Below are 25481 nucleotides of genomic sequence, written 5' to 3'. Positions count from 1 at the left end.
CTACAAAGACTCGACAAGACAACATTGAGCATGTACTGTGAAACAAACATCGAGTGCGACTAGAAGATTTGCCTAGTGGTGAGAAGAGAGAGAAGGCAGGTCGAGAGAAAATGACGCAAATGTACGAAACAAATGGATGAGAAAGATTTATAAACCAACCTCCGGCACTCATTCGTCGCATGTGTTGATTCGGCAGAGTGGGTATAGACGTGGAATGCCGCACTCCTGTTGAAGGGGTGGAACAGTGTTGTGAACAATGAAAGGAGGGTGACAATGTTAGTATGACAATATAATTAGTAAGGATTAGTTAATATTTTAATATTGTTTAAATATTTTTTGGAGGGATAACTTTTAGAGGGGTGTGCATTTTTAGGATTGTGCAAAGGAGGAGTTACCAAATAAAAAATAGGGGGGGGGGGCTAGGTTAATCAGCACTTTCAGCCATTCCCTATACACTTAATGGACTATTCCACTGATTTCGGAATCCATTTTTCATTTGGACGAATAATTCTGAGGATTTCTAATGAGGTAGGTTTTCAATAAATTTGTTTTAACATCACAAAGACATATAACTGTTTTCCTTTCAAATATTTGACAATAGAACTTTGCAAACTCGTGCCCCCCCCCCCCCCAAGTTTCTGCAGTCCAAACAATCCTATCGAGCAACTAAAGGATCACAAACAAATTCATACTAGAAAACTGTACATTTTAAGCCAAAAAATGTAGAATGACAAGATTTCCATACACTTTTTATTCTTATAAAGAAAGATAAAAACACTTTTTCCAAAACTAAAAACCTGATCAATGGAACATTCCATTCTTTAAAGAGGTAAGCGTAAGGAGCACAGTTACTAGAGGGAAAAGCAGCATTGTGCATCTTTATTAGTGGCATATAGGATTGTTAGATTTGCGAAGCTGCTTCAGTTATTAGTTGCAGACTTTGGTTGCAAGCATTCTTTTACTTAGTTTATTTGCATAGCAGCCCCCCCCCCCCCACTTTATAGAGAACTAAACAAAACAAATTTAAAAAGTTTACAATTTTCCTTACAACAAAACAAAGAACCCAAGCTCTGTTTGAACACAAAGAGACACCATTTTAACAATACTATTCAGACAAACTGTTACCCTTTCTCCAAAACAAAATAGAGTTCAGATAACAATCAACTTCCCCTTGTCTTCAAAGTTTCCATTTTTTTTTTCCCTCTAAGAACTAGGAAGTGACTTTTGAATGGTCACCAATTTTTCCAGTTTGAACAAAGCAAAATAAAATGTATCAAAGACTTGTAAAGAAATTCAACCACTTTTTGATGATGTTTGACCCAAACTGACAAACACATCGGAACAGACTTCTAGCTATGACAAACAACAAAACCCCAAACAAATTGACAGGTTTTACAACAGAATTTGCGACATTAGACCAACAGAGGGCTCACTACATCCGTTAGGGTGTCTCGGCTCACCAATATCTGATAAGTATTGCATTTTGAACCAAGCGTGTTGTGATTGGTGGAAGTAGCTTATGGCATCTGAAATATAGCTTCTTTGAGCATTGCTCAAAAATGGTCTAAAAAGTGTTTTTCCATTTAAAGATAGAAAGCTTAGTCCATCAGAAGAAAATAATAAAATTAAAAAATGTCTCAAAGAATTCAGTCCTTAAAAAAAAACCTGTTTTACAATTGGCAATTTATTTTTGTTTGTAATTTCTAAAGAGAACTTTTATCAGGCATGCAACTTCACCAGAAAAGAGGAAATTACAAAATTTCAATGTTTTTGTATAGTATTTTTCAATTTTGAATAGTAAAGCTGAGATTAAAAAAAGAGGAAAAGTTGCATGTCTGTTTTATTTTGTGAAAGTGCTTGAGATTTTCAAAAATTTGAACAACATTTTATACCAATAAAATATTTTATACTTTAATTTTGTATTTTTTAACATTATTTCTTTGGGAAAACTTAGTACATGTACCTCTCAGATAAAGGTGACACAAGACCCTCAAAGCAGAAACTAGAAAAGCCCAGTTAACAACGAGCAGAATATAATCATACTGCATTTTAAACTAAGCGACATTCACATGTTAAAGCAGACTATACTATAGTGCATTTAGTCTACTGCAATTCTGCTCATTATGCCTACTATCAAAACAAAAGCAACTTAAACAAGAGCTGGGTAAAAGGCAGGAGGTGGGGGTCATGCAAAAATAAATAACAGACGATGTGTTGGTAGTGATGCGCGTACGCGCAAGCATGTTTTTGTCCAAACAAAAGTGATTTTCAGAAAAAGGAAGTTAACAGTTAAAATTTTGAATGGATAAACTTGGTTTCATTTGTTATTTTTTTTTTCTTCTTCCCTTTTTTACATCACTCTCTTCTCCACCTTAAAAGCATTATACAGGATTAGTAGCGGATAAAAATATTTTATTTATATTTTTTAGAAAATCATGCTAGAATAATTTTTTCTGTTAAATATTTTTTTCTGAAATGAAGTTGTATTCAAGAAAACTGTAACTGAAAGCAACAGCTGACTTAAGTTGTTACAACTAAAAAAAAATCATGAAATGTATTTACTGTTTTGTTGAGAGCTGTAACAATTGTTTATTTATCAGGTAATAACAATATATAATCTGGGCGCATCCATCATTAATTTACTCATGCACTTAATAATGCCAATAAATCATTAAACAATTTGACACTTCATGGTAAAAATCTACGACTGTTAAAAAAACAGGATATTTTGTGTTAAAAAAAAAACTAAAAAAAAAATTAAGATTGATTGATAACTAGTTTCTATGGTAACATGGATGAAAACAATGAATTGAGAGAGGAGGATGGTGATGCTTGAAGATGTTGGGATTAGTTGCCACGGTGACTGGCCCTGACAACAAGACATCTTGGAGTGGAAGCTTGCTAGGTTTTTGGGAAAAAAAAAAACGAGGTTTGCAGAGTTGTATTTTCTTATTCATTTCATTGATTTCATTGATTGATTCCGATTGTGAAGCCAAGGACTCTCAGAAAAGCGAACATAAATCGCTATACTAGCGAAGAACCCCATGGATAGTCTTTGTGCAAGACGTTTCTCGTTTTCCTTTCATGCACACTGCGCCCAATTCACCCGCGAGACGTTGTGTGGACTTAGTCAGGTGAGTCGGTGGCGGGCGCTGTTGGTGAATTGGGCGCAGTGTGCATGAAAGGAAAACGAGAAACGTCTTACACAAAGACTACCCCATAGAGAGAGAAGACAAAGAGGAAACTTCTCTTTTAAGTGCGGGAGAAACCACCAGAGATTTTTTCCAGGGAAAACCCACGCAGTCAGGTAGGGACTAAAAAACCAATCCACACAGTGCCCCCGTTGGGATTTGAACCGGGGGTTCTAGAGGTGAAAGGCAAGGAAAGATACGACTACACCACCTCGACTACCCAAAAGTGCAATGTGATTCACTGCAATTGTACTTATTCTTTTCAATACAATTGTACTTATTCTTTTCAATACAACTGTACTTGTTTTTTTTTTCAAAATACAATTGTACTTCTTATTGTTGTGCAATATATTTACGCCTAGAAACTATTTGTTTCAACCTCCACCCCAAGATATCTTTATTATGCTGATCACCTATTGAACAATCCAGACACTGTAGTACATCAGGCAAAATATAGAAAGAAAGAAAGAAAGAAAACAAACAGAGGATAGTAAACAATCCAGCAACCCACACATAAATCAAGAGGCTGCTACGAGAGAAAAAAAAATAGACGCTGTACCAAAATTCCTTGCCATGGAACTTCCAACACTGAAGGAATGAGCTGCAGAAAGAATATCCGTGATCAGAAAAAAAGGAAATAAAAAACCCAAACGCCCCGAAAGACAAAGTTGGGAAGAGGGAAAAAAGAGGAGAAAAGTTTCTGTTATTGACAAAAAATTTGAGCTAGCTGCTTAGAGTTGCTGACTGCTGAAATAGAAAGCAATATTTTGTTCTTTTTTAATCTACATGTAGGTTTGGTTAGCAGCAGGAAATCTGAGATTGAGCCCTTTTTCGACCAATGAATGGAAGGAATACAGGATGGAATTAAGATTTATGCCTGGTTCGGCGAACATGATTGGTCAAGCTTTTCATCTTTAGTTTGACATGAACCAATCACATTGCATCTTAGAAATTGAATTGTAGACAGTTGCACTGTACGAAGGCTGTGATTGGCTGGAATATCGAATCTCACAAAGAATTAATTAGTTTCATATAAGGGAATAATCTGATGTCTTTGTTAAATTTTAACCAATGATTTTTTTGTTTAACTACTCAAGTTTACAAAATCCTTTCTCAGTATTGCAAATTCAAGAGTGTTTGACGACACTTAAAACATTCACTTGAATCTCTATCATTGATCAATCACCCATACTCAATCTCAGATATTTGTCCTGACATTTTGCCCTGTCTTTTCAGCTTTTTTTGGAAATGCTTTAAAAACAACGATTAAACTGCCACTTTTTCACCAACTACGTTGCGGCTGAGGAAGGAAAAACTTAGTACTGGGGAAAGCACTGCCTAACTACAGCATTACTTATAGAACCAGGTCAAAATTGAAAAAACGTTATTTTGAAAATCTCTGAATATTTTAAAAACCTCTTAAATTTTAAAAACCATGTTAAATTAAAAAACACAGTTAAAACACATTCAATTTTAAAAACCATGTTATGGATAAACACATACAGATTATCATTTCACACTCTTCGTGGTCCTACTCATTATTTAACAGAAAACATCCTTGGGGTTGTTTGCAGGCCTGGAATTTCATCTTTCATTGGGCAAGGCCATATCCATCGGAAAAAAAAACTTTGAAATTTTTAGAGGGCACCAAGACCAAGATGCGGACAACAGAAGCACGGTTTAATTCCAGGCCTGGGTTTGTTTTAGTATTCGTCAAATCACCCTCTAGTTTAATACCACTTTGTGAACTTTTAATTGTTATTTTCCACCTACACCCATTGTCATATAAATTAACTATTTGCAATGCAAAGTCACAACCAATTTTTCAAAACGGAAAACTCAATTCATAACTCAATAATTCCCTTAAAAAAAACACACAATGCAACCATGCAAAGTTTGAATGTAAGGTCAACAATGCAGATTGAGGAACACTTTTTGAAACCAAGGTTTGTTTACAAAATTGTTTTTTTTTACAAAATCGGTTTCATTTACAAAATCATTTTTTTTTTTTTTTACAAAATCATTTTTTACTAAAAAGCGATTTTTAAATGCAATTATGCAAATGGGAATTCTTTCCATAAATCAATAATTCCTTATTAAGTTGCAAACTGCTTTCTTGTGAAAGATTTCTTTCAAAAAGTATTTTACAGGAAGAATGATCAGACCATTTCATCACTTAGAAAAAATTAAGTTGTATCGAACCATTTTGATGATCTTTAAATCTCTGAGAACCGGAATCAAGAGTCTTACCTCGTCCAGCAATCATATCAAGTACTGCGGAGTCTCGCTGCAGTGACTTCGTCTTAGCAGCCTGGGCCGAGACGCTGTTATGACGGTCCATCCCAGGGGAGTCCGTGATCAGGGAGCTCGATGAGAGAGACGACATGTCAAAGAGGGAGTCGCCGTTGATTGATGCAGAGCCCGGGGTGGGCGGGCCTTCCCGTGAGAGGCGGGGCGCATTCTCCAGGATGATCGCCACTAGGGGGAGGTACAGGGATGCGATGCGGGCTTGGTACGGCTGTCATGGCAACAAAGAAGCAACATTGAAATTGTTGTAAATTTTTTCTCAGCAAATAAAAACCATCATTGGCATAATGATTTGGGTTGTTTTACCACTACATCGCTGAGCTAGCCCCCTGGCTAAATAACGACAGTTCAACTGTCTATACTTCCTTAAAACTTGTGCACACAGTGTTCATTACACATCAGGGAAAGGGAAACAAACACGAGAATGTTCTTAAATTGTATCTTTGTCCTCTAGTACAGCGGAGTAGGTTTTTAGAATTCGGGAGACTTCTCAGCTCTGAAAAGAACTGTCATGCTTAACAGTTGGGCTACTACCTGGGCAAAAGATAGGAGATCGGCCGGGACTACTACTTTTGCTTAGTGGATCGAGGGAACTTAATTGGTCTCTAAATATTCATCATCACAATGTAAAATAAATAACTGCGAAAAAAAAAAAAGTGGAAGTATACACACACAAAGAGAAATTGCTGATCAAATTAAAACAAATCTTTACCTTCGACAAGTACCGGTCATCAAAGCTGTGCTTAGCCAGAAGGTTTCTCAGGACGCGGATTCCATTTTGTCGTACTTCGGTGACGTCATGAAGCGCCGTTCCAACCTCCCTCAGCAGAAGGCCGGTTAGGAAATGATTCTGACAATACTCCTCGGTTAGTTGGTAGTCATAGTGAAGATCTGAACGGCCGCCATTTTGAAAAAGATGCAGGTGTTGCAAGAAACAGAAACAAGGTAAAAAGTACCGGTCGTGGAATTTCATTTTTGGAAGGGCAAGGCCATTTTTTTCTTTTCTTGCAAAGGGCACTTCCATTGTAATTGTGAACGTGTATGGGACACTTTTGTAAGGGCACCAAGGCCAAGACCAGGGGCATGAGAGGCCTTCGCCTCCGTGTAATTCGAGGTCTGAAGTACCGCCAACATAGGGATTGATAGCTCAGTTGGTAGAGCACCGGTACGTTAATTTGGAGGTAGTTGGTTTACGTAAGTCCCACTCCAGTAACTTTGTCTTTCTTCAAACCCAAACTAAAGAAAAAACTTGGCAAGTTTGCCAGTAAATGTTAAAGCCTTGGTCTTCTTGGTCTATTTGGATCTCTTTTTCAATAAATCACTTTCTAAGTACCGGTAAGTCAAACTTTGATACTAGTAATTCACATGTGTCTCAAAAAAATTAAAGACAAAATCATTTCTATCATAATCAAAGTTAAGTCAATTAAATCCACTAGAAATAGAGCGTTTCCCTCGTAAAAAAAAAGATGAAGATGAAAGACTGAGTAGTTGACTTTGCATGAAAAAGGATTCTGCTGTTTAAAATCAAAGTATTAACCAAAGAAATATTTACTCGCACAGCTCGACTTGAATTCAATGATTACCTTAGCCAAATGCTACTTAGCTTTTTTTTTCTTTTTTTTTTCTAAGCTCATGCAAAATTTTAGCAAAAAGTGTTGGCCATTCCTTGGGGAAAATTTTGACAAAATTGTGCACCAGAAGACACAAAAATAGATTTTAAATTGGGTTAAGGAGACTCTCCCAAAATGCTGATAATAAAAATTATCGACAAAAGATGCGTCAAACAAATAACTAAAGGGGCCCAATTTTATAAGCCATTATGAGATAAGAAAATTGATTCCAGCATTTTGAGAGTGTCTCAGTGAAAAGAATTGAGCATGATGCAAAGAAACAACAACAAACCTTTGTACTGGTCTTTGGCGGGGCGGATTTGCACTGCAGGAAAGAAGTAATCATGGGAAACGAATAATAGAAAAACAAAACAAGGCTAGAAAAAGGGGCTTTGGTATTTTTTTGGGGGGGGGGGTGAGGGTTATATATGCATCATGCAATCAAAATACTTCTGCGGTGAAAACTTTTTGCAAATAAATAAAATGTTGGATGCAGAGGCTCAATCGAGGGCGAAGATAATGTATGACTAGACAATAAGAAAAAGTAACTGAAAGGAATTTACCCAGTTATTAACCAAAGAAAGTATTTTTGTTTTGGCAAGGGTCACCTGATTTATTTCAACCAATCAGAGCAGTGAAGTTGTTGTGAGGCATTTGCATAACAAAGAGGAAAACATTTTTCATGCAAAGAAGTTTGTGCTTAGGTTCAAATGAATTCTTCAAGCATTTGCTTCATTTGCTTCCTTCATGAGTTATTCATGCAATTTTGCCTGCCTCATTTGCATAAAACTAGTAACAAAAGAATTTGAAGACATGGTAAAGAAAGATGAAAGTAAACATGAAATGAATTCTTTCACATCATACAAACATAACAATCTGTGACAAACAAAACTCTGACAAGAGATAAGTGAAAAGAAAAAAATTCTAAACATAATTGTGATGACACTCTTTGAAAAACACATGGTAGTAATGACAAATCTCTTTAAAAATACGTATACATGTAAACTGAAGTTGATGAATAAGTATGAAGAAAATGAATTATTATACCAAAGAAATCAAATATGTTTTTTTTTTTTTAGGTTTTTTTATGCAAGTCGCCATACACACAAGGCCTGTAGGCCACTTCAAGGTGTGGGCTTCATTCAACTATTTTCCCAGGGGCCATTGTCACCTACTCCTGGGTCTGACACAGGGTTACCCTCTTCACAGTCCGTAAGGATGTAGGCTTGGGTATCATCCACTAGGAGCCTGACTGGTAGAGCAGAAAGCACTACCTCCCTTATGATGATAAGGCAAGAAATCCATGCGTCCATCAATCATAGAAGTTTATTACTTGATAATTGATTTTTGTTAAACGTTGTATCCCCAAGAATTTTGTTCATGTGGTGTTAATGTGGCTTTTAAATAGCTTAGTAAAGTGAAAATGAAGGAATGAATTTAATTTCTGACACAACCAAAAAGTTCACTTCAAACTTTACTAATTTTTGCCAATCTGATGTAAATATGGCTCAGCATCTGCGTGAAGTATGACACAGGCTTCATAGGGAAAAAAAACACAAACATAGCAAACAAAAACAAACGAGGCTTGATTTTTTATGACATGTAAACAGGTTTTTTTAAAGGCAGTGGACACTATTGGTAATTACTCAAAATAGTTATTAGCATAAAACCTTGCTTGGTAACAAGTAATGGGGAGAGGTTGGTAGTATAAAACATTGTGAGAAACGGCTCCCTTTGAAGTGGAGTAGTTTTCGAGAAAGAAGTAATTTTCTGTGAATTTGATTTCGAGACCTCAGATTTAGAATTTGAGGTCTCTAAATCAAGCATCTGAAAGCACACAGCTTTGCGTGACAAGGGTGTTTTTTCTTTCATTATTATCTCCCAACTTCGATGACCGATTGAGCTCAAATTTCACAGGTTTGTTGTTACTTTATGCATATGTTGAGAAACAGCAAGTGAGAAGACTAGTCTTTGACAATTACCAATAGTGTCCACTGTCTTTTTAAGCAGGCTTAGTAGTTGTGCTTAGGCCCACGCCACACGAGGCAATTTACAGGCAACCAGTTCCAGGCAATCTCCAAGAAGAGAATCCATTCACATTTCAATGTTCAAATATTTTCTTGGGGATCGTAAGCAATAAGCCACTTCGGAATGTCAGTGGCGCATGTCTGTTACTGCTGACAACGGACTTTGTCTATCTCCCGTAACCTTTTCACAATACTCGCTGGTATTGTCAAAAGGTCACGGGAGATAGACAAAGTCCGTTGTCAGCAGTTACAGACATGCGCAGCTGGAACTCCCAAGTGGCTTATTGTTTGTAGGATTTTAAACTTTGCATGGTAGGAGTACAACTAAGAGGTTTGCGGTAACATCTTGTACATATCCCCTTTTTCGCCTTCTTTTTTAAGTTATTTGAAAAATTACTTTTGCTACCAAAGTGATCCTGTAGCATGCACCGCGATTGGTTGCCTCCAAGTTGCCTGTAAAAGTTGCCTCGTGCGACAAAGCCCTTTGACTTTATTTATTCTCACCATATTTCCGCATATTCCCCATATAAGCTGTGATACAAAAGCATACGGGTGAAGGGAAGGGAGAAATTGGGAGTGCATTAGCCAGCTGTATTAGCAACATCAACACATTGAGCGCAAAGTCATAGAAACTTGCTAAGCAGAAATATTATATATTATATATGTATACTCAAGGGATAACCACCCAAAGTGTGCATGCCTGATAAAAAAAAACTTGGCTGGTATCCGATCAAATCTACTAAGCAAGTTTCACAATAAGCCTAAATCCCAAGCAGGAAAAAGGTGCTTTGGCAGAGAACCGGCCAGAAACAATCAACTTACATGGTATAATGGCTGCTAACCCGATTCTGCTTAGCAAGAACTTTAAGTGCTAAGCAATTGTTTTTTAGCTGAGATAAGTAGGGAGCAATTACATGCCATTTTGAATGCTAAGCAATATTTTTAACTGCTAAGCAATTTTGCTCTAGCTTAACAACTTTATGAAATCAGCTGAAGAACCCCTTCAAATAAAGAGAAAAATTAAACTGCTCGCACTAAGCATAATTTTTGAGTTTAGCAGTTCTATGAATTTGGGCAACATTAATACAATAAAGCTTTATTGCCGGGCGTCAGAGTATTGGACCAGCCTTTCATAGCAAGTTAAGGGAGGTGGAGGGGGTACAGTTTCAACAACTCTGCCCCTCCTTTGCTTTGGAAATAGACAAACATGCAGTTAAGTTTGCGTATATTGGGAAGAAAGTCTAAGTTTCAAGTATCTATAAAAGACTCAGGATAGAGTCAAGAAAAAAATACTCCACAACCAGAAAAATTGTGATTTCCTTTTTTCCCACGTAATGCGAATGTACTCAAGTTCTCAAGTTGGGTTGTAGACGCAGGCCGGTTACTTAACGGAGCGACGAAGCGAGTTGCCTCCGTGCCCCCTAGTCAATGCCTTGGTGCCATCAAAATGTTCCAGTAGAAGTTTAAAAATTTCCACATAGGGTGGGCTTCACCAAGGAGAAAATGCCTTGGTGCCCTTGCCCTTTCAAAAACGAAGCATTCAGGCCTATAGACTTCAAAGCAGCGATTGAATTTAAGGCTTTATAAGAGAACACATGGCTTTGCATCATACTGTGTTCTGGTGTTTGCATAATACTATATTTGCATATCTAAAGGCTACGTTTGGATAACACTGCACTATCGAAGCAAAAAATAACATTAGTTGCCTCGTCAGAGATTTCCCTATGCTCTCGGCTCAACATAACTCGAAATAAATTCATAATCCAGAAAAGCTCGGTCATTTCAAGATGAAAGCCAGGTTCATACCAACCCTGACTTCTTTTCATAGTTTTTTTGCCAAAGAAATTTAGAGTCTCAGCGCTATGCTGGCTAAAGAAATCTACAAATACCGATGATTTTTATTTACGTACCACTTGCTACTGCGGAACCACTGGTGCCTAGTAGTAAAAGATTAGGTAGAAGATGAGGAAACATAAAATCAACATACAAGACAGAAAAAAAGAAAAACAGCGGGCGAAATTAATAAAAACAAAAGTTACATAAGGTGAAGAGTTTAACTGAATCAGAAACAGATTTAGAATATGATAAGAAATAGTCGCTAAAGAAACACTCATGGTGCTGTATTTTGTACATGCAAGGAGCTTTGTGATTGGGCGATATGTAAGGCTATTCTTTAACGGCAGCATTGATTGGTTGAGAGTGATATGGTAATTGATGATCATGTTACGGTTTGTTAAGTGCTCCAAAGTCCGACAACAAAAATGTGGAATTATTTATTCCTGCCAACCAGGATTATATTTGGACCCGGCTCAGTTATACCCAAACAAGATGAAGATATTTTATAAAGGGTCTGGATAATTTTTGTAACATAAAACACAATGTCCACAGATTTACATTAAACTTACACGGTTTGAAGATAATGATAGTGAAAAGCTTCCCTTAAATATTACTTAGTGAGGTGCTGAAGTTTTTGAGAATTGAGTAACTGGTTTTACTTTTACATACTACAATAATTTTCATCTCACTGAGAAAAAATTATTTTTGTGATTTGTTTTACTCATTTCTCAAAAACTTCAGCACCTCAGCAAGTAATATTTTAAGGGACGCTTTCTACTATCATTATCTTCAAACTGTGTAAGTTTGATGTAAATCTGTGGCCATTATGTGTTGTGTTACAAAAAGTACCCAAATCCTTTTTTTAAAAAGGTTAAAAAAAGTGTAGGGGAGTAAGTTATAGTTATAGTGAATAGTCTTGTTGGGAAAATTATTAGAATAAAGGACATTTAAAACATGAAAATTAAAAGATTAAAGTTAAAAGATTGCAAATTAAAATCAACCACATCAGAGCAGTGGTTCGAGATAAGCAAAAAAGAGAGAAGCAAAAAAAAAGAAGTCATACTTTTTGTTATTTAGACAAAAGAAAAGAATTAATTAAAAGAAAAAGTAAGTGGAAATTCAGCACCTATCCATGTGGCTTGCTACGTACCTCCCATCTCCAATGTTTCAAAAAAGTTTTACAAAAGATCTCTAAAGATTTGGGCAATTTTAGAGTTCGGACCTGCATGAAGAAAACTTATCAGTGGGTCCAATAACGGGGAATCAAATTGAACATCAATCGTTGTGGTACCTGATGCTAAAACAGGATCCCAACTTGCCTCTAGCATACTGGCCCCTACTCAGTGACACTGTTCCAGTGGCAGACCAAAAACCACCTATTTGGACACCTTGGGCTGGGACTCTGGCCCGAGACGGGCCATCGACTGAATGAATACTGGGCAAGCTCAGTGGTCTAGTAGTATGACAACAGCAAAGGTCATAGGCTCAAATCCAACCAGTCTTTACAGACACAAATCAAATATAAAGTAGGAAGAATATCATGCCTGTGTAAAACACAGATAAAAAACAGCACAGTAAAGAACAAGAAAACAGCTCTAGCAAGGGACTTGCGGCGTTTCTGATTTTAAGATTGACTTACTTTTCTTGCCGGTCTGTTGTCCTTTCTTTTGTAGCGGAAGATTGAGAGCGATGTAATGCTCGTGGCTACAGACCACTCTAATCATCTCAAACTTCATCTCAAACAGTTGCTGTATAAACATACATGTAGAAGTGAATTCAATTGGTTCATTAGAAAACAGGGCCGAAATGCAAAATATATAATACTACCGTTGGGTTCTGCCGGAACTTCAGTATACCCATGCTTTACGTCACGACACAGCTCAAGGCCACAAGTGCCACAATTTGAACGGAAACAAACACTCTACTGACCAGAAACACCAGAGCTTGACTACTTTCTGATCTGCTCGGTCGCGACAAGCCACAAGACTGAATGAAACCTTTGACCTTTCCTAAGAAGTGACCTCCTCATCATCAGACCTACCTTTGGGTCCTCCGGACTGAAGAACGCCATGTAGCAGTTGATGAGACGGAAGACAAACCCACGATCCATGTATGTGAAACATCGCTGAAAAAAACCGACGAAAACAATACATAATTCAGTATTTGAATATTCATTTCTTCCTTATGCATGGTGACACAATACTTTCGAAGTCAAGTACATTAGAATAAAACAAATAAAATAAAAAATCGCAGGAGACTTGTTATGCAGAGATGAAATATGCCAAGTGTGAATATTCCTGAAACAAATGGCTTGCAAGCTTTGACTCTCACCCCCTTATTCTAGATCCGGAAATTTCCATTTTTTTTTTCCATAGTTTTTTTGAAAGCAATTTTATGCAAGTAGCCAGACACACAAGGCCTGAAGGTCACTTCAAGGTGTGGGCTACATTTGATTTTTGCCAGGGGCCATTGCCACCTACATGTACTCCTTGGGCTGAAACAGGGTTATCCCCTTTACAGTCCACACGTATGTAGGTTTGGGTATCACCCATCAGAAGCCTGGCTGGTAGAGCAGAAAGCGCCACCTCCCCAACTTTACGAAGCAATCATGTTTAAGTGTCTTGCTTAAGGACACAAGTGTCATGACCATGACTCGAACCCACACTCTGCTGATCAAACACCAGAGCTTGAATCCGGTGCTTTTAACCGCTAGGCCTTGACACACCACAATGTTACAGTTCAGAAGGTTTAAAGTTCAGACACAAAGTGGACCAATTCTTTCACCCTTTTGCAACTGCTGTACCGCTTCGAGAAGAAAGACACTTTGAGAAACAAACTTTCAAAACAAAAATAACTTTAGTACTTCTAATTATGAACATAAAAGAGACCAAAATCTAAAAAAGATGTGTCACCAAACCTTGATGAAGTTAGCGAGATGGAAGTTGGCATCCTTGGCTTCTTGTAGTTGTCTTATATCTTGCTTCTGGAGGATGTGCGGCATCAGTACCTGGACGAGGTTCCTCAGCCCTGTCTCAAAGTTCGTTGAGAAGCGTTGATGTCTCGGCAGCTTGAGGCGGTCGCTCTTGATCAGGTGCTGGGCCATGCTCTTGATGATGACGGTGAAGAAGAACCACATGTGCTGCGAGAAAATGAAGAGAAGAAATCCTTAAGAATCCATGAACTTATTAGCAACAACCTTTAGCAACATCCACAGACTTCGGACATTATGCCTTACCTTCATGAGATTCTTGATGACTGTGTGGTCAGTGCTGGGTCGAAGCGACGCGGCTAAGTTCTTCACTAACTCCTCGTGGACAGTCTTCTGTAGTTGGTTCTCCTTCTCTGTCTCAAACACATACTGTTAGAAAAAAAGAAAAAAAGCAAACAAAAATAAACAACAAATATTCTTCAAGTATTATTAATTTCTTAATTTTAATTGCACATAAAACGGCACAATTGGCGCCAATAAGAGTATGAATTGGAAACGAGAAGAAATGTTCAGTTTTAGATGTGGGAGGCAAACACCAAATGGGGGAAAACCAAGAAGATCAGGTAAGGACTGAAACCCATTTCACAAAAATGTAAAGAAAATCCAAACTAATTACCTTTAAAAAAAAAATGTATTTTTTTTAAATTTAATTACAAACAACTTAAAGTATGCTTCAACATTGTCTGCAGTTTAACTTGATTCAGCAAATTGAAGATTTTACTATTGTTATTTATTAAAATGTCGCAACAAAATTTGTTGGTGAAGTATTTATTTTAGGGAGGTTAATTGACTTACTTTTACATACGAGTAGAGGACATCCTCACGTCCGACATCATGGACTTGAGACACTATGAAGATTATCAACCTTCAAAAAAAAGTCAAACAAGAAAATTAAAAAATCAATCCAAGAAAAGGCATATCAAAACTGCTTTTATATGCTCCTCAAATAGCATATATTGACTGGCAATGAGGTAACTAGTGTGCGTCTATTCCCCCGAGGGACTTTGAGTGACCAGAAGTAGGACCGTTTTCCCTCGGACTTCAGCCTCGGGAAATTGGTCCCTCTTCTGGTCACTAACAGGCCCGAGGGGAATAGACGCGCACTATTTACCGAATTATGCCAGTCCATATGTGTTTTATAACACACCTACATGTAGGTCTTTAATGTGAAATAAGAAAAGAAATTTGGAAAAGAAAAGAAAGTTTTTTAGTTGGTGTTCACGATTCACGTCAAGAGAGGGCGCTGTAACCAATCACTAAATTAAAAGACTGATTATTCTGATGATGACGTCAGGTGAATCGTGTCACTAATAAGATGAGAGATTTTCAAGGAGATATTTCAACAAGGTTTTTCTGGCAGAGCCTTCTGTTGTTACCTGACAACGTTGAGCTGTACTTCATCCATGGCTGGCGTAGGAAGTATTCGGAAGAGTTGATTTAGAATGACAGGTAAGAAGTTTATAAGCATATCTGGCTCCACAGCATGCATGGCCTGAAAAACAAATAAAACAACTTCAAAAATGAAAAAATTTAAAAAAATGATCTTGTGAACAATGATCTTAAAAGATGCTAAATTTGCATCGGGATAAAGAATGTTAATTTTGTTTTTACCCATACACCGATGTGTGTTAGCACTGTATACTCAGTACTTTCCCCCCGAGTCCTGTGAAAAAATATCACAGGCATGTTACTCGGGTGGGATTCGAACCCACGACCCTTGCAATTCTAGAGCAGTGTCTTACCAACTAGACTACCGAGGTTGCCTGGTGGCTAGAGGCAGTTTCGAATCCTATGATCTTGTGAGGAAGAAATGAAGAAATAACCAAGCTGTAACTCAAGATTGAACCCGGTCTAACCTCGGGAAAACCTCAAAAAATCTTGAGGCTACCTTACATTTACATGCAAGTTACCTCTAGTTTAATTTGTCAACACAAGGGACCTACGGCTTTACAACTGTGATGAAAAAAAAGTGTTTTGCTTAAAGACATGGACACTATGGACTATTGGTAATTACTCAAAATAATTGTTAGCATAAAAACTTGGTAACAAGCAACGGAGAGCTGTTGATACATGTAGTACAAAACATTGTGAAAAAAACGGCTCCCTCTGAAGTAATGTAGTTTTTGAGTTCTCAGTAAAATATTTGAATTGATTTCGAGACCTCACACATGTTCGTGTGAGAAGGGTGTTTTTTCTACCATTGTTATCTCGCAACTTCGACGAACAATTGAGTTCAAATTTTCACGGGTTTGTTATTTTACAGTATGCATATGCTGGGATACACCAAGTGAGAAGACTGGTCTTTGACAACTACCAAAGGTGTCCAGTGTCTTTAAGGACACAAGTGTGAAGACCTTCAGGATTTAAACCCACACTCTGCTTATCGGTACCACCAGAGCTCAAATACGCTTTACTGCTCACAAGCTCTATATCTTTGCCTTGGTGCCCCTTACAAAATGCCCCATAAACGTTTGCGTGCCCTGTACAAAATGGAAGTGGCCTTGCCCTCTCAAAGAAGATGAAATTCCAGGCCTGATCAGGGAACAAATTCCTAACAACTCACTGGCTAGAAGATAGGAGAATAAACTGATAAATGAGTTTCTCACCTTGAGGTGTTTTATTATGTCAATGTTTGTGCCGTCCCACACTTGGCATTTAGCAAAGAAGTTGTGGAGATGAGGGGCCTGGATCAAGGAGGAAACAATTAAGATAATAATCATAATAATCATAATAATAATGATAACAAATTCTTATATACATGTAGAGCATTTCACAATAAACTGTCTCAATGCCCTTCACATTAGTGCCCTGGTCATTGGGGCAATAACATTCCTTAAATCTTTGGGGAGTATACAGCCCGAGCTGCTGTGGCGCTCCGAAGGCTTTTTCATTCACAATATCAACCTCTACCCTCGCAGGTACCCCTGGTTGAAGAAAAGCAATTTTAGCTAAGTTTCTTGCTCAAGGACACAAGAGTCGCGACCAGGATTCAAACCCACACTCCGATGATTTAACCACCAGAACTTGAATTTGATGCTCTTAACAACTCTGCCACGACACTCATCCATAATCACATTGGATGATATTGAATGGTCAGACAGTAGGAGGGTTGACTGTGTACTGTGAAAACATATTCAGCACAGAGTATGGAGATTAATAAGCAGTTGCGAATTTCAACATGACAAATGTTTACGAAGTGTTTACCTTTGTGTAGATTGTTGACGCTAGTCTTATGTTGACCTTCAACAGTTGTTTACCCCCGTCAACAAGTTTGAGCTCTGGAGCCATCGACTGTAAAGAACCGTGACAAAAATAGACAAGGTTTTTCCAATGGGAAACTTTACACTATCTGCCATTCACCAAGAGAGGGCGCTCTTCACCAGGTAATGTCAACAACTTAGGAATAGGAGAAGCATGAGTGACGGTCACTGACAGCAAATACCATGTGTTTTGCGTGTTTTTGATTTTGTATTTAGATTTAGCCAAACTGTATTTTGTTTTTCATAACACAATGCCAGCATAAACCGCACTGTTCTGGAACAGGACGTACTGGACACGAGTTCCCCTATGATAACAAGCGGTGTGCATGAGGTTTTGGGAGTGTTTCTTCTAGGGTAATTAGCAAAAATTCCAAAATGCTGACCTACAAAAAAATTGAGAAGAAATCTGAAGTTTAGTGTATGACAATGTATCTGATTTAGTTTTCAAGAGGTTGAGAGACTTCTAAATATTTTGTGAGTATTTTTGAATTTGTAGCATTTACCATTGTTTGGTATAGGAGTTGTGCACCCTTACCTGGTAGGTCTGCTGCCCTCTAGTGGCAGAGCTTTCGAAAAGTCTCCCATTACAGATTGCTAATTAGAGTAATGGTTTGCGATAACACCCTGTCATATTCCAATACAAAATTAACTTTTCCCCATAGAAATGCCGCTTACCAGAGTAACATTGCTGTGACCCTACAAGAACAAATTTCAACGCCTGAAAATTGATTTAAATAAGTGGAAATGAAGAACCATCCTGACCGAGTAATATGCCTGTGACTTCTTCACAGAACTTGGTGAAGTACTTAGTAAACAGTGTTTACACCCATCGGTGAAGGGTCGAAACCAAAATGAAGAACCACGGAGACCAGTACCAACCTTTCCCGATCCGAAGGGTTTAGTCCCAAGGTAGCCTGGAGGTAGATTTGATGAAACAGTCACTCCCATTTCACCACAATTTAATCTACAAAAGATACAAAATAACACAGTTATTGAGAAAAAGACGGTTTTACTTGTATTGGCAATTTGTTCCACTGGCATGTTGCAGCTTGTGAGAAAGATTGCTCTTCTCATGAATGATTGGGTATGAACTTAATAGACCATGTGACCTTAGTTTACAATAAGTGTGACCTTGCACATTCTTTGGCTTGTCTGGTAGGCAAGATACTGCAATGGTCATATGGAAAAGTTTACATTTTGTGTCATAATTTCCACATATCCAAAAGTTGTGAAAGTAAGAGCTAGACAAGTTTTAAGATGTGCCCCCTGTCATCATATCAAAAGTTGATAAGAATTAGACAGTGCAATCTCCATCAAATAAAAGATGTTATGTTTTCTTCATTTAGGCTGTGAACAAATCGTGCCTACAGGAAGTCCAGGCTCTGTGGCTCTTTTGTTAACAGGTCATGTCACAATGTGTCACAAAAGACAGCGATTCAACTTACTTTCCAGCGTCTAAGAGTGGTATCCAAGCATATCCAACTGCAATAAAAAATAACAAAAATAAAACCGTAAGAAATTGATTACTGTATTTTTTGGACAGATTAAATTATTGCGGCAGTTATTCAATTTGTAGTGCTTGCTGAAGTTCCAAAATTCAATTCATACTTATGCTTTTTTGTTAAACTTAGAAAAATTTTGTTCATTAAGAATTGCATTGCGGCAAGAAAAAAACAACCCTGTATATATTTGAGATAATTCTTTCTTAGTTGTTTTGTAGGGGATTGTTTGCTGTTGTAAATTAAGAATGTATGGGGAGCTTTGAGCACAGCTCTGCACATATAATTAATTTAGCTTTTTGTAGTGGGAGTTAAAAGGGATAGTATAGGTGGGGTCAGGTGGTCCTGGGTGGAGCTGGGTGAGGTCGGTTGGGGCTGGGCAGGGCCGGGTTGGGTGGTGCTTGCTGGTGTTTGGTGGGACTGGGTGAGGCTAGGCAAGGCCGACTTGGGCTGGGTATGGTGATATGGGGCTGGGTGGGGATGAGTATGCTGGGTTGGGCTGGGTTGTGCCAGTTGGGGCTGGGCAGCACTGGGCTTGGCTGGCTTGGGTTGAGATGGGTGGTGCTTGCTGGTGGTGGGTGGAACTGGGTGAGGCGAGGCAAGGCTGGCTAGGGCTAGGTGGGGTCGGGTAGAGCTTGGTGAAGCTGGGTGGGGCTTGTTGAAGCCAGTTGGGCCAAGATAGCACTAGGCTTGGCTGGGTTGAGTTGGGTTGGGTAGTGCTCGCTGGTGGTGGTTGGAACTGGTCGAGGCAAGGCAAAGCTGGCCAGGGCTGAATGGAGCAGAGTTGGGCCAGGTTGGGCTGGGAAAGGCTGCAGTGGGCTTAGACGGACTGGGTGGGGCTCATTATTGAAGAGAGGAAGCTAGACGTTTGGTGACAACTTGCAAGTTCATTTCAGTATTCAGACATTAACTATGCTGATATGTCATACAGTATTTAAAAACAAAATTATGCTTAATTAACAATTTTACTAAAAACAGTTTCGAGCAAACTGAATCCCAAAATGGGGAGATGCTATCAAAATAATGTTGATGATCTGCTTCACAATTCCTTACGATAATTTGATGGAATGAATTGGAATCTTTTTAGCGAAATAAATTAAAATTAAATACATAAATTGTTGACAACTGTTAAATAAATCCAAAACTGACTGTGTGGAACTCAAAGCCAATTAATAACTGTTAATTGCGTGAACTCAAAACTCTGGTTAGTTGGGCAAAAATGGACACCACTTTTGGGGGAAATAGTTCAGAATAGAAGAAAATAAAAAATGATATCAAACTGACAATAATGCTTCACTTGGGGTGTCAAATAAGGTGAAAAAGTAAGAAATTAAATTGTTGCGGTACTCGCTCCGAACACATAGGATTCAAACTGCCTCTATAGTCACCGGGCTAGCTCAGTGGTAACACTCCAAGCAAATGAGGTCACTTTTAATTGCATAAATATCACTTTTGATAGATCCACTAGTTTTACATATATTTCCGATGTTATTTCATCAGAGAAAAAAAGCTTTTGATCTCAAGGAAGGGAAAGGAACACAAACTTGACCATGGTTCATTCCGTTAACAAACTTCCTCAAGGCGAAATGAAACATCAAAACAACCGAACAGGATATCTGAGGTTAAAAAAACAAGCCATGCAGGTCTTGTAAAATGATTTGCCAACAAAAATTCAACTAAAACTAAAAAAGGAGCATTCAATTGCACTTCTTATGTCCTGTGACTTTCGGGGATGGTTAAACGTTGTGGCATATCTCTAAAACTATCGACAGAGAAACAAGTTTCTGTTTGGTTTCAACCAATTAGATTTTATCAATTTTTAAAATACGAATCTTATTATGATTTGCTGTGTGTCATATACAGAGCAGCAGCTTGAGCTTTAGACAGAGAAGTGTTCCACGATTGGAAAGAATTAGTTCAAACTTGAGCAGAGTTCAAACTATCGAAAAGAACGAGTTCAACTAAAGGACAGTTACAGTTCAACTATAGAAAAGACCCAGTTCATCAACAGAACATAATCAATTAAACTGTAGAAAAGTACGAGTTGAATTACAGAACAGACACAGTCTAACGATAGAAAAGAACAAGTTCAACTATAGAACAGATACAGTTCCAACAATAAAAAAGAGTCAGTTTAACTACAGAACATAACCAGTTTAATGATAGAAGAGAACTTGTTCAACTACAGAACATGTGCAGTTCAACTATGGAAAAGAACCAATTCAACTACATAACATATACAGTCCAGTTAGAACCAGTTCAACTATAGAACAGACCCAGTTTAAACTCTACAGAACCACTACTTCAAACTGTAGAGCAGAACCAGTTTAATGATTGGACAGAAGTTCAGAACCAATTCAAACTAAAGAACAGAACCCGTTCTAGAGCATATTTGAAGCAAAATACTGTGAGCTTAATGCTGCAAAGTTAGCATAAGATAGTTTTTGTATAGTCAAGGTTGCTAAAATCCACAAAAACACTTCAAACCTTTAACAACACAATTGAAAATCTTGTTTGATAAAGTTAAAACCAGGACAGATGGTTTTTCAGCAGCAGCGAAAGAACTTGAGCGAAATTCTCACTAAGATTGAGTGAATTACATGTATTAATGCCACAGTAATTTGGGATTGGATTGCAGAAATAGAGATATGCGGCTAATTATTCAACCATCACCGACTGCACATAACGCTTGAAATGGCAGAGAATATGTCTCCTGTACCTTCTAATGGCTCCGCTATAATGGTTGCAGAAGTGGGATAGAGAAGAAATAGATGCAACGGAATGATGGTGAGTCAGGAAGAGAGGACGATCGGAGGAAAGAAGAATGATAGAGGAGAGATGATGCCAATGAAAAATTATGAAAATAAGTAAGACAAAGGAATGGAGATAGAGTAGAAAAAAGGATATGACATTGCAGTAGAACACAGGATTGGAGTAAGACAAATGTTTTGACAATGGACATGATGGAGTAAGACAACAAATTGAACAATGGAGTATGAAAAAGGATCAGACAATGCATTAAGACAAAAGAGTGGACAATGGAGTAGAACAAATGATTGGACAATGGAGTAAGACAAAGGTTTTGACAAGGGAGTAGAACAAAAGATTGGACAATGGAGTAAGACAAAGGTTTAGACAAGGGAGTAGAACAAAAGATTGGACAAGGGAGTAAAACAAAGAATCAGACAATTGTGTCAACATAAAGGATTTGACAATGTATGAAGAATATGGATTGGACAATGGAGAACACAATTGAGTGGACAAAAAAGGAAAACAAAGGATTATACAACAGATGGAGACAGATTGGGCATGGACACGTATTTGAGTGAAGGAAAGACATGGGTGAAATGAATAAAGCATGTTATTTTATTTACTTAAAAGCAACAAATTTAAACAACTGTTTGGTGAACAATATCAAATCATGGGGGTTGGTAAGCTCAGCTGGTGACAGGTTCCAATCCAGCTTGGGTCAACCTCTTTACAATCTTTCTACAATGGTTTGTGATGAAGTGTGGATTGAATGGTGTTGAGGTAGGGGGGATTGTTTCTTGATAGATCGGAGTGTAAAGATAGTGGGGTGTGAAGTGCCATGCTTCTTGTGCAACAATGAACTTGTGCTGGTGCTAGGTCAGAGGGCTGACAATCAAGGGAATTAATATTGACAGAGCTGCCAACATTTGCATCTTGCGTCCAGGAAGTGTTTGTACAACAATCAGGGAGATATAACATTCAAAGCAATTGGGAAAAACTTTCCTTAATCAAGTTAGATTTTCAAATATTTCCATCAGAACATGGATGGATTGGTTTATTTTCAGGGAACTTTCTTCAGATCCAGGGAGGGGTGGTGTAGCTCTGTATTGATGATACAAGGTGTCATGGCTGAGTAGTTTAGAGCATCAAATTCAAGTCATTGGAGTTTGGGTTACAATCCCGGTCAAGACACTTGCGTCCCTGAGCAAGATGCTTTACATGTACTATAATTGCTTCTATTCACCCAGGGGTACAAATGGGTACCTGTTAGGGCAGAGATGGTTAATGTGATTGATTTAGTTTAGTGTGTTGGCAACACAGGCTGTATACTCCCAGGGGAGCTGAGATGGTTTAAGAAAAGGAAATAAAATGGCCTACATGTATAACAGGGGTAATAGTGTAAAAGCGCCATGAGAGTAACTGAGTGACGGACCTGAGTGCTATAAAGAAGCCACTATTATTGTAATTACTACATGTATAATTGAATTTTTATGACAGACCTGAGGTTTTGACATGGGGCCCCACATATTCTAAAGTGTGCTCCAGTGTTGGTTTGAATTTTGACTTTAAAGGGGTTGATTACGGGAGGGGTGTCTTACCGAATGAGTCCACAGTGTCCCTCTTCTTGACGGTGCCTTTCCCTACCTCACAGCTCACATGGTAGAACCTAAACAGTAGATGATGCTTCTCAGTCAGCTGGGTGGGCATGGCTATTTTGATCTGGAGGGGTGGAGGGGTAAAGTTGATATTACAAAAAAACAAATCTCATACATATTCATGAGGTCAGCAAGTCATTCCTCTGCCTAATGTTTTAGTTTTAGTATGTGCATAAATTACTTCTTTCTCAAAAACTACGCTACTTCAGAGGGAGCCACTTCTCACAATGTTTTATACTATCAACCTCTCACCATTACTCGTTACCAGCTTGATTGATTTTTGTCTAAAGTCGACAGGCCTGAAATTTCACGGCGATCACTCTATTGCCCTGGTCTTGGCCTTGGTGCCCCTTAAAAAGTTTCCCATAGACTTTACTATTTTCCAATGGAAGTGCCCTTTGCAAAGTGAAAATGGTCTTGCCCTCTCAAAGATGAAATTCAAGGCCTGTCCTTTCGTTCAGACATCACATATTTGTTCATTGGTCAAGACACTACTCTCTTGACCACACCCCCTGACCACACCCCCTGACCACATCCCCTGACCACACCCCTTAGTTACTCACCTCCTCATAGAAGTCTGGTACCTGATGGTGATGTAGTACAGCAGCACTGCCTGATGAGACAAAGATTGGTCCCCCTGGTCTGCCGTAGATGGCCTTCAATGGTTGCGCTCCTTCATCGTCTGAATCAAGGAACTCAACGCATAACGCAATATTCCTCGCCTAGCAAAACAGAAAAGAAAATGTTTGATTTCATTTAATTTTTCAAAATTTAAAACAAGGAAGGTGGTGGTAGCACTTAAGTAATGTTTGCAGCCGTTAGTAATGACCTAGTCTAGTAACAAACTTTCTTTAACTTCTGACTGCTTAATATTTACCTTTGTGAATGTCTTCTGACTGTCATACTTAAGTTGTATGGGATAGACGTAGAGATTATTGGTATACGTCGTGAAGGGGTGCGCTAACTGTCCCTTCTCTGGAACAAACTCTTCGATTTCTAACGTTGGGGGCGTCATAGGTGTCTCCGGCCAAGGCATTGTGGGTACCAACGATGACGTCAGACAATCTAAAAGAAAGGTTAAGAAGCATGAATATAACACTATAAGAGGTTTTCCCTTTTTTGTTTTTTATTTCCGCCGCCCGGTTTGAAACAAAAGTGCAACAGAGACTGTAGTCCTACCAAGCCCATACACATTGACGTATTGCACAGACAAGTACAGAACTGAAACAAGAATCTGCAACATTTTTTTTTTCTTTTTTGGGGGGAGGGGGTGAGTAATTTTACAACAAATTGCTGAAGGTTACCTTATATGTTGGTGTTTAAGCTGCCAGAAATACAAGTCGCAAAGTACGCTGAAAAAGGCCTGAAAATCAATTCACAAGCTGTGGCATATGGCAGTCATAATATTTAGTCCTGGAAAAAAAAGGACCTGGTGTAGATGCTAATTTAATCACAATTTTTCAGATTTTTTTAAGTGTAAAAAAATCAGGCACAGACGGAAGTGGGAAGAATATCATATCATGCCTGTTACGGTCCCGAAAAAAAACATGATAAGGAAGGAACCAAATTACAAAGGAACATAAAAGAATCTGGAGTTAAAGTACGGCTCTACTTACTCGACAGCATCCTGGAGAAGGGTTCGATGCTGACTTTGAGAGTGCCTGGGATCTCAGTCAGCTTAGAGAGTTTCTCCGGGTTCCTCTTAATGTCTTGAAGCTGCTTCAGTAGATCCTCATTGCTCAGCTTGTTGCTTTCCTGGCGATACATTGACGTGAACTCTCCTCTCAGATCCAGATCACCACAGTCGTCCCTGAAGACCCGTCTATAAACAAGAAAACAGTGAATTATTAGATCCGGGTGAGAGTCGCTGCTGATGAGTAAGTCCCGACTCTGGGATCCAGATCCTAGGAGGTGTCTTACCAACTAGACCACCTAGATTTTTGTTTTCATAGAGCTCGGGTAAGTACTAAGTATACAGTGCTAACACACATCCATGTAAATGGGTAAAACCAAAAATTAATATTCTCTATCCCCGATAAAAATGTCAATCTACATAGTAAATCGTTGCGGTAGTGCCGTTAAAAAATAGGATTCGAACTGCCTCTAGCTACCAGGCAATCTCGGGGGTCTAGTTGGTAAGACACTGCCCTAAAATTGCAAAAGTCGTGGGTTCGAATCCTCGCAGAGTAATATGCCTGTGATTTTTCAAAGAGCTCGCATAAGTACTGAGTATTCAGAACTAACAAACATTGGTGTATATGGGTAAAACCAAAAATTAATATTCTTTATCCCCGATACAAATTTCCATCTATTAAAAATACAGTTCTGTATCAAAAGAGTTTTTAGAGTTACATTC

General features: G+C 38.3%; 1 protein-coding gene across 1 annotated transcript in view; it reads right to left on the bottom strand.

Annotated features, from left to right (window-relative positions):
- Positions 1 to 25481, bottom strand: part of LOC139945274 (dedicator of cytokinesis protein 9-like) — an 86626-nt gene that overhangs the window by 35872 nt on the left and 25273 nt on the right. The window contains 20 exon segments of the mRNA XM_071942607.1: positions 160 to 225; positions 5442 to 5709; positions 6211 to 6389; positions 7401 to 7433; positions 9640 to 9666; positions 11046 to 11072; positions 12611 to 12719; positions 13013 to 13096; positions 13889 to 14110; positions 14207 to 14329; positions 14756 to 14825; positions 15337 to 15452; positions 16567 to 16644; positions 17165 to 17251; positions 18100 to 18184; positions 18666 to 18702; positions 23069 to 23189; positions 23689 to 23847; positions 24003 to 24190; positions 24742 to 24947. Coding sequence (XP_071798708.1) covers positions 160 to 225; positions 5442 to 5709; positions 6211 to 6389; positions 7401 to 7433; positions 9640 to 9666; positions 11046 to 11072; positions 12611 to 12719; positions 13013 to 13096; positions 13889 to 14110; positions 14207 to 14329; positions 14756 to 14825; positions 15337 to 15452; positions 16567 to 16644; positions 17165 to 17251; positions 18100 to 18184; positions 18666 to 18702; positions 23069 to 23189; positions 23689 to 23847; positions 24003 to 24190; positions 24742 to 24947 — 2285 coding nt within the window.

Source organism: Asterias amurensis, chromosome 12 (assembly GCF_032118995.1).
Source record: "Asterias amurensis chromosome 12, ASM3211899v1".
NCBI lineage: Eukaryota > Metazoa > Echinodermata > Asteroidea > Forcipulatida > Asteriidae > Asterias > Asterias amurensis.
Note: the sequence above shows the minus strand (reverse complement) of the source record. Positions and strands in the feature narration are given on the sequence as shown.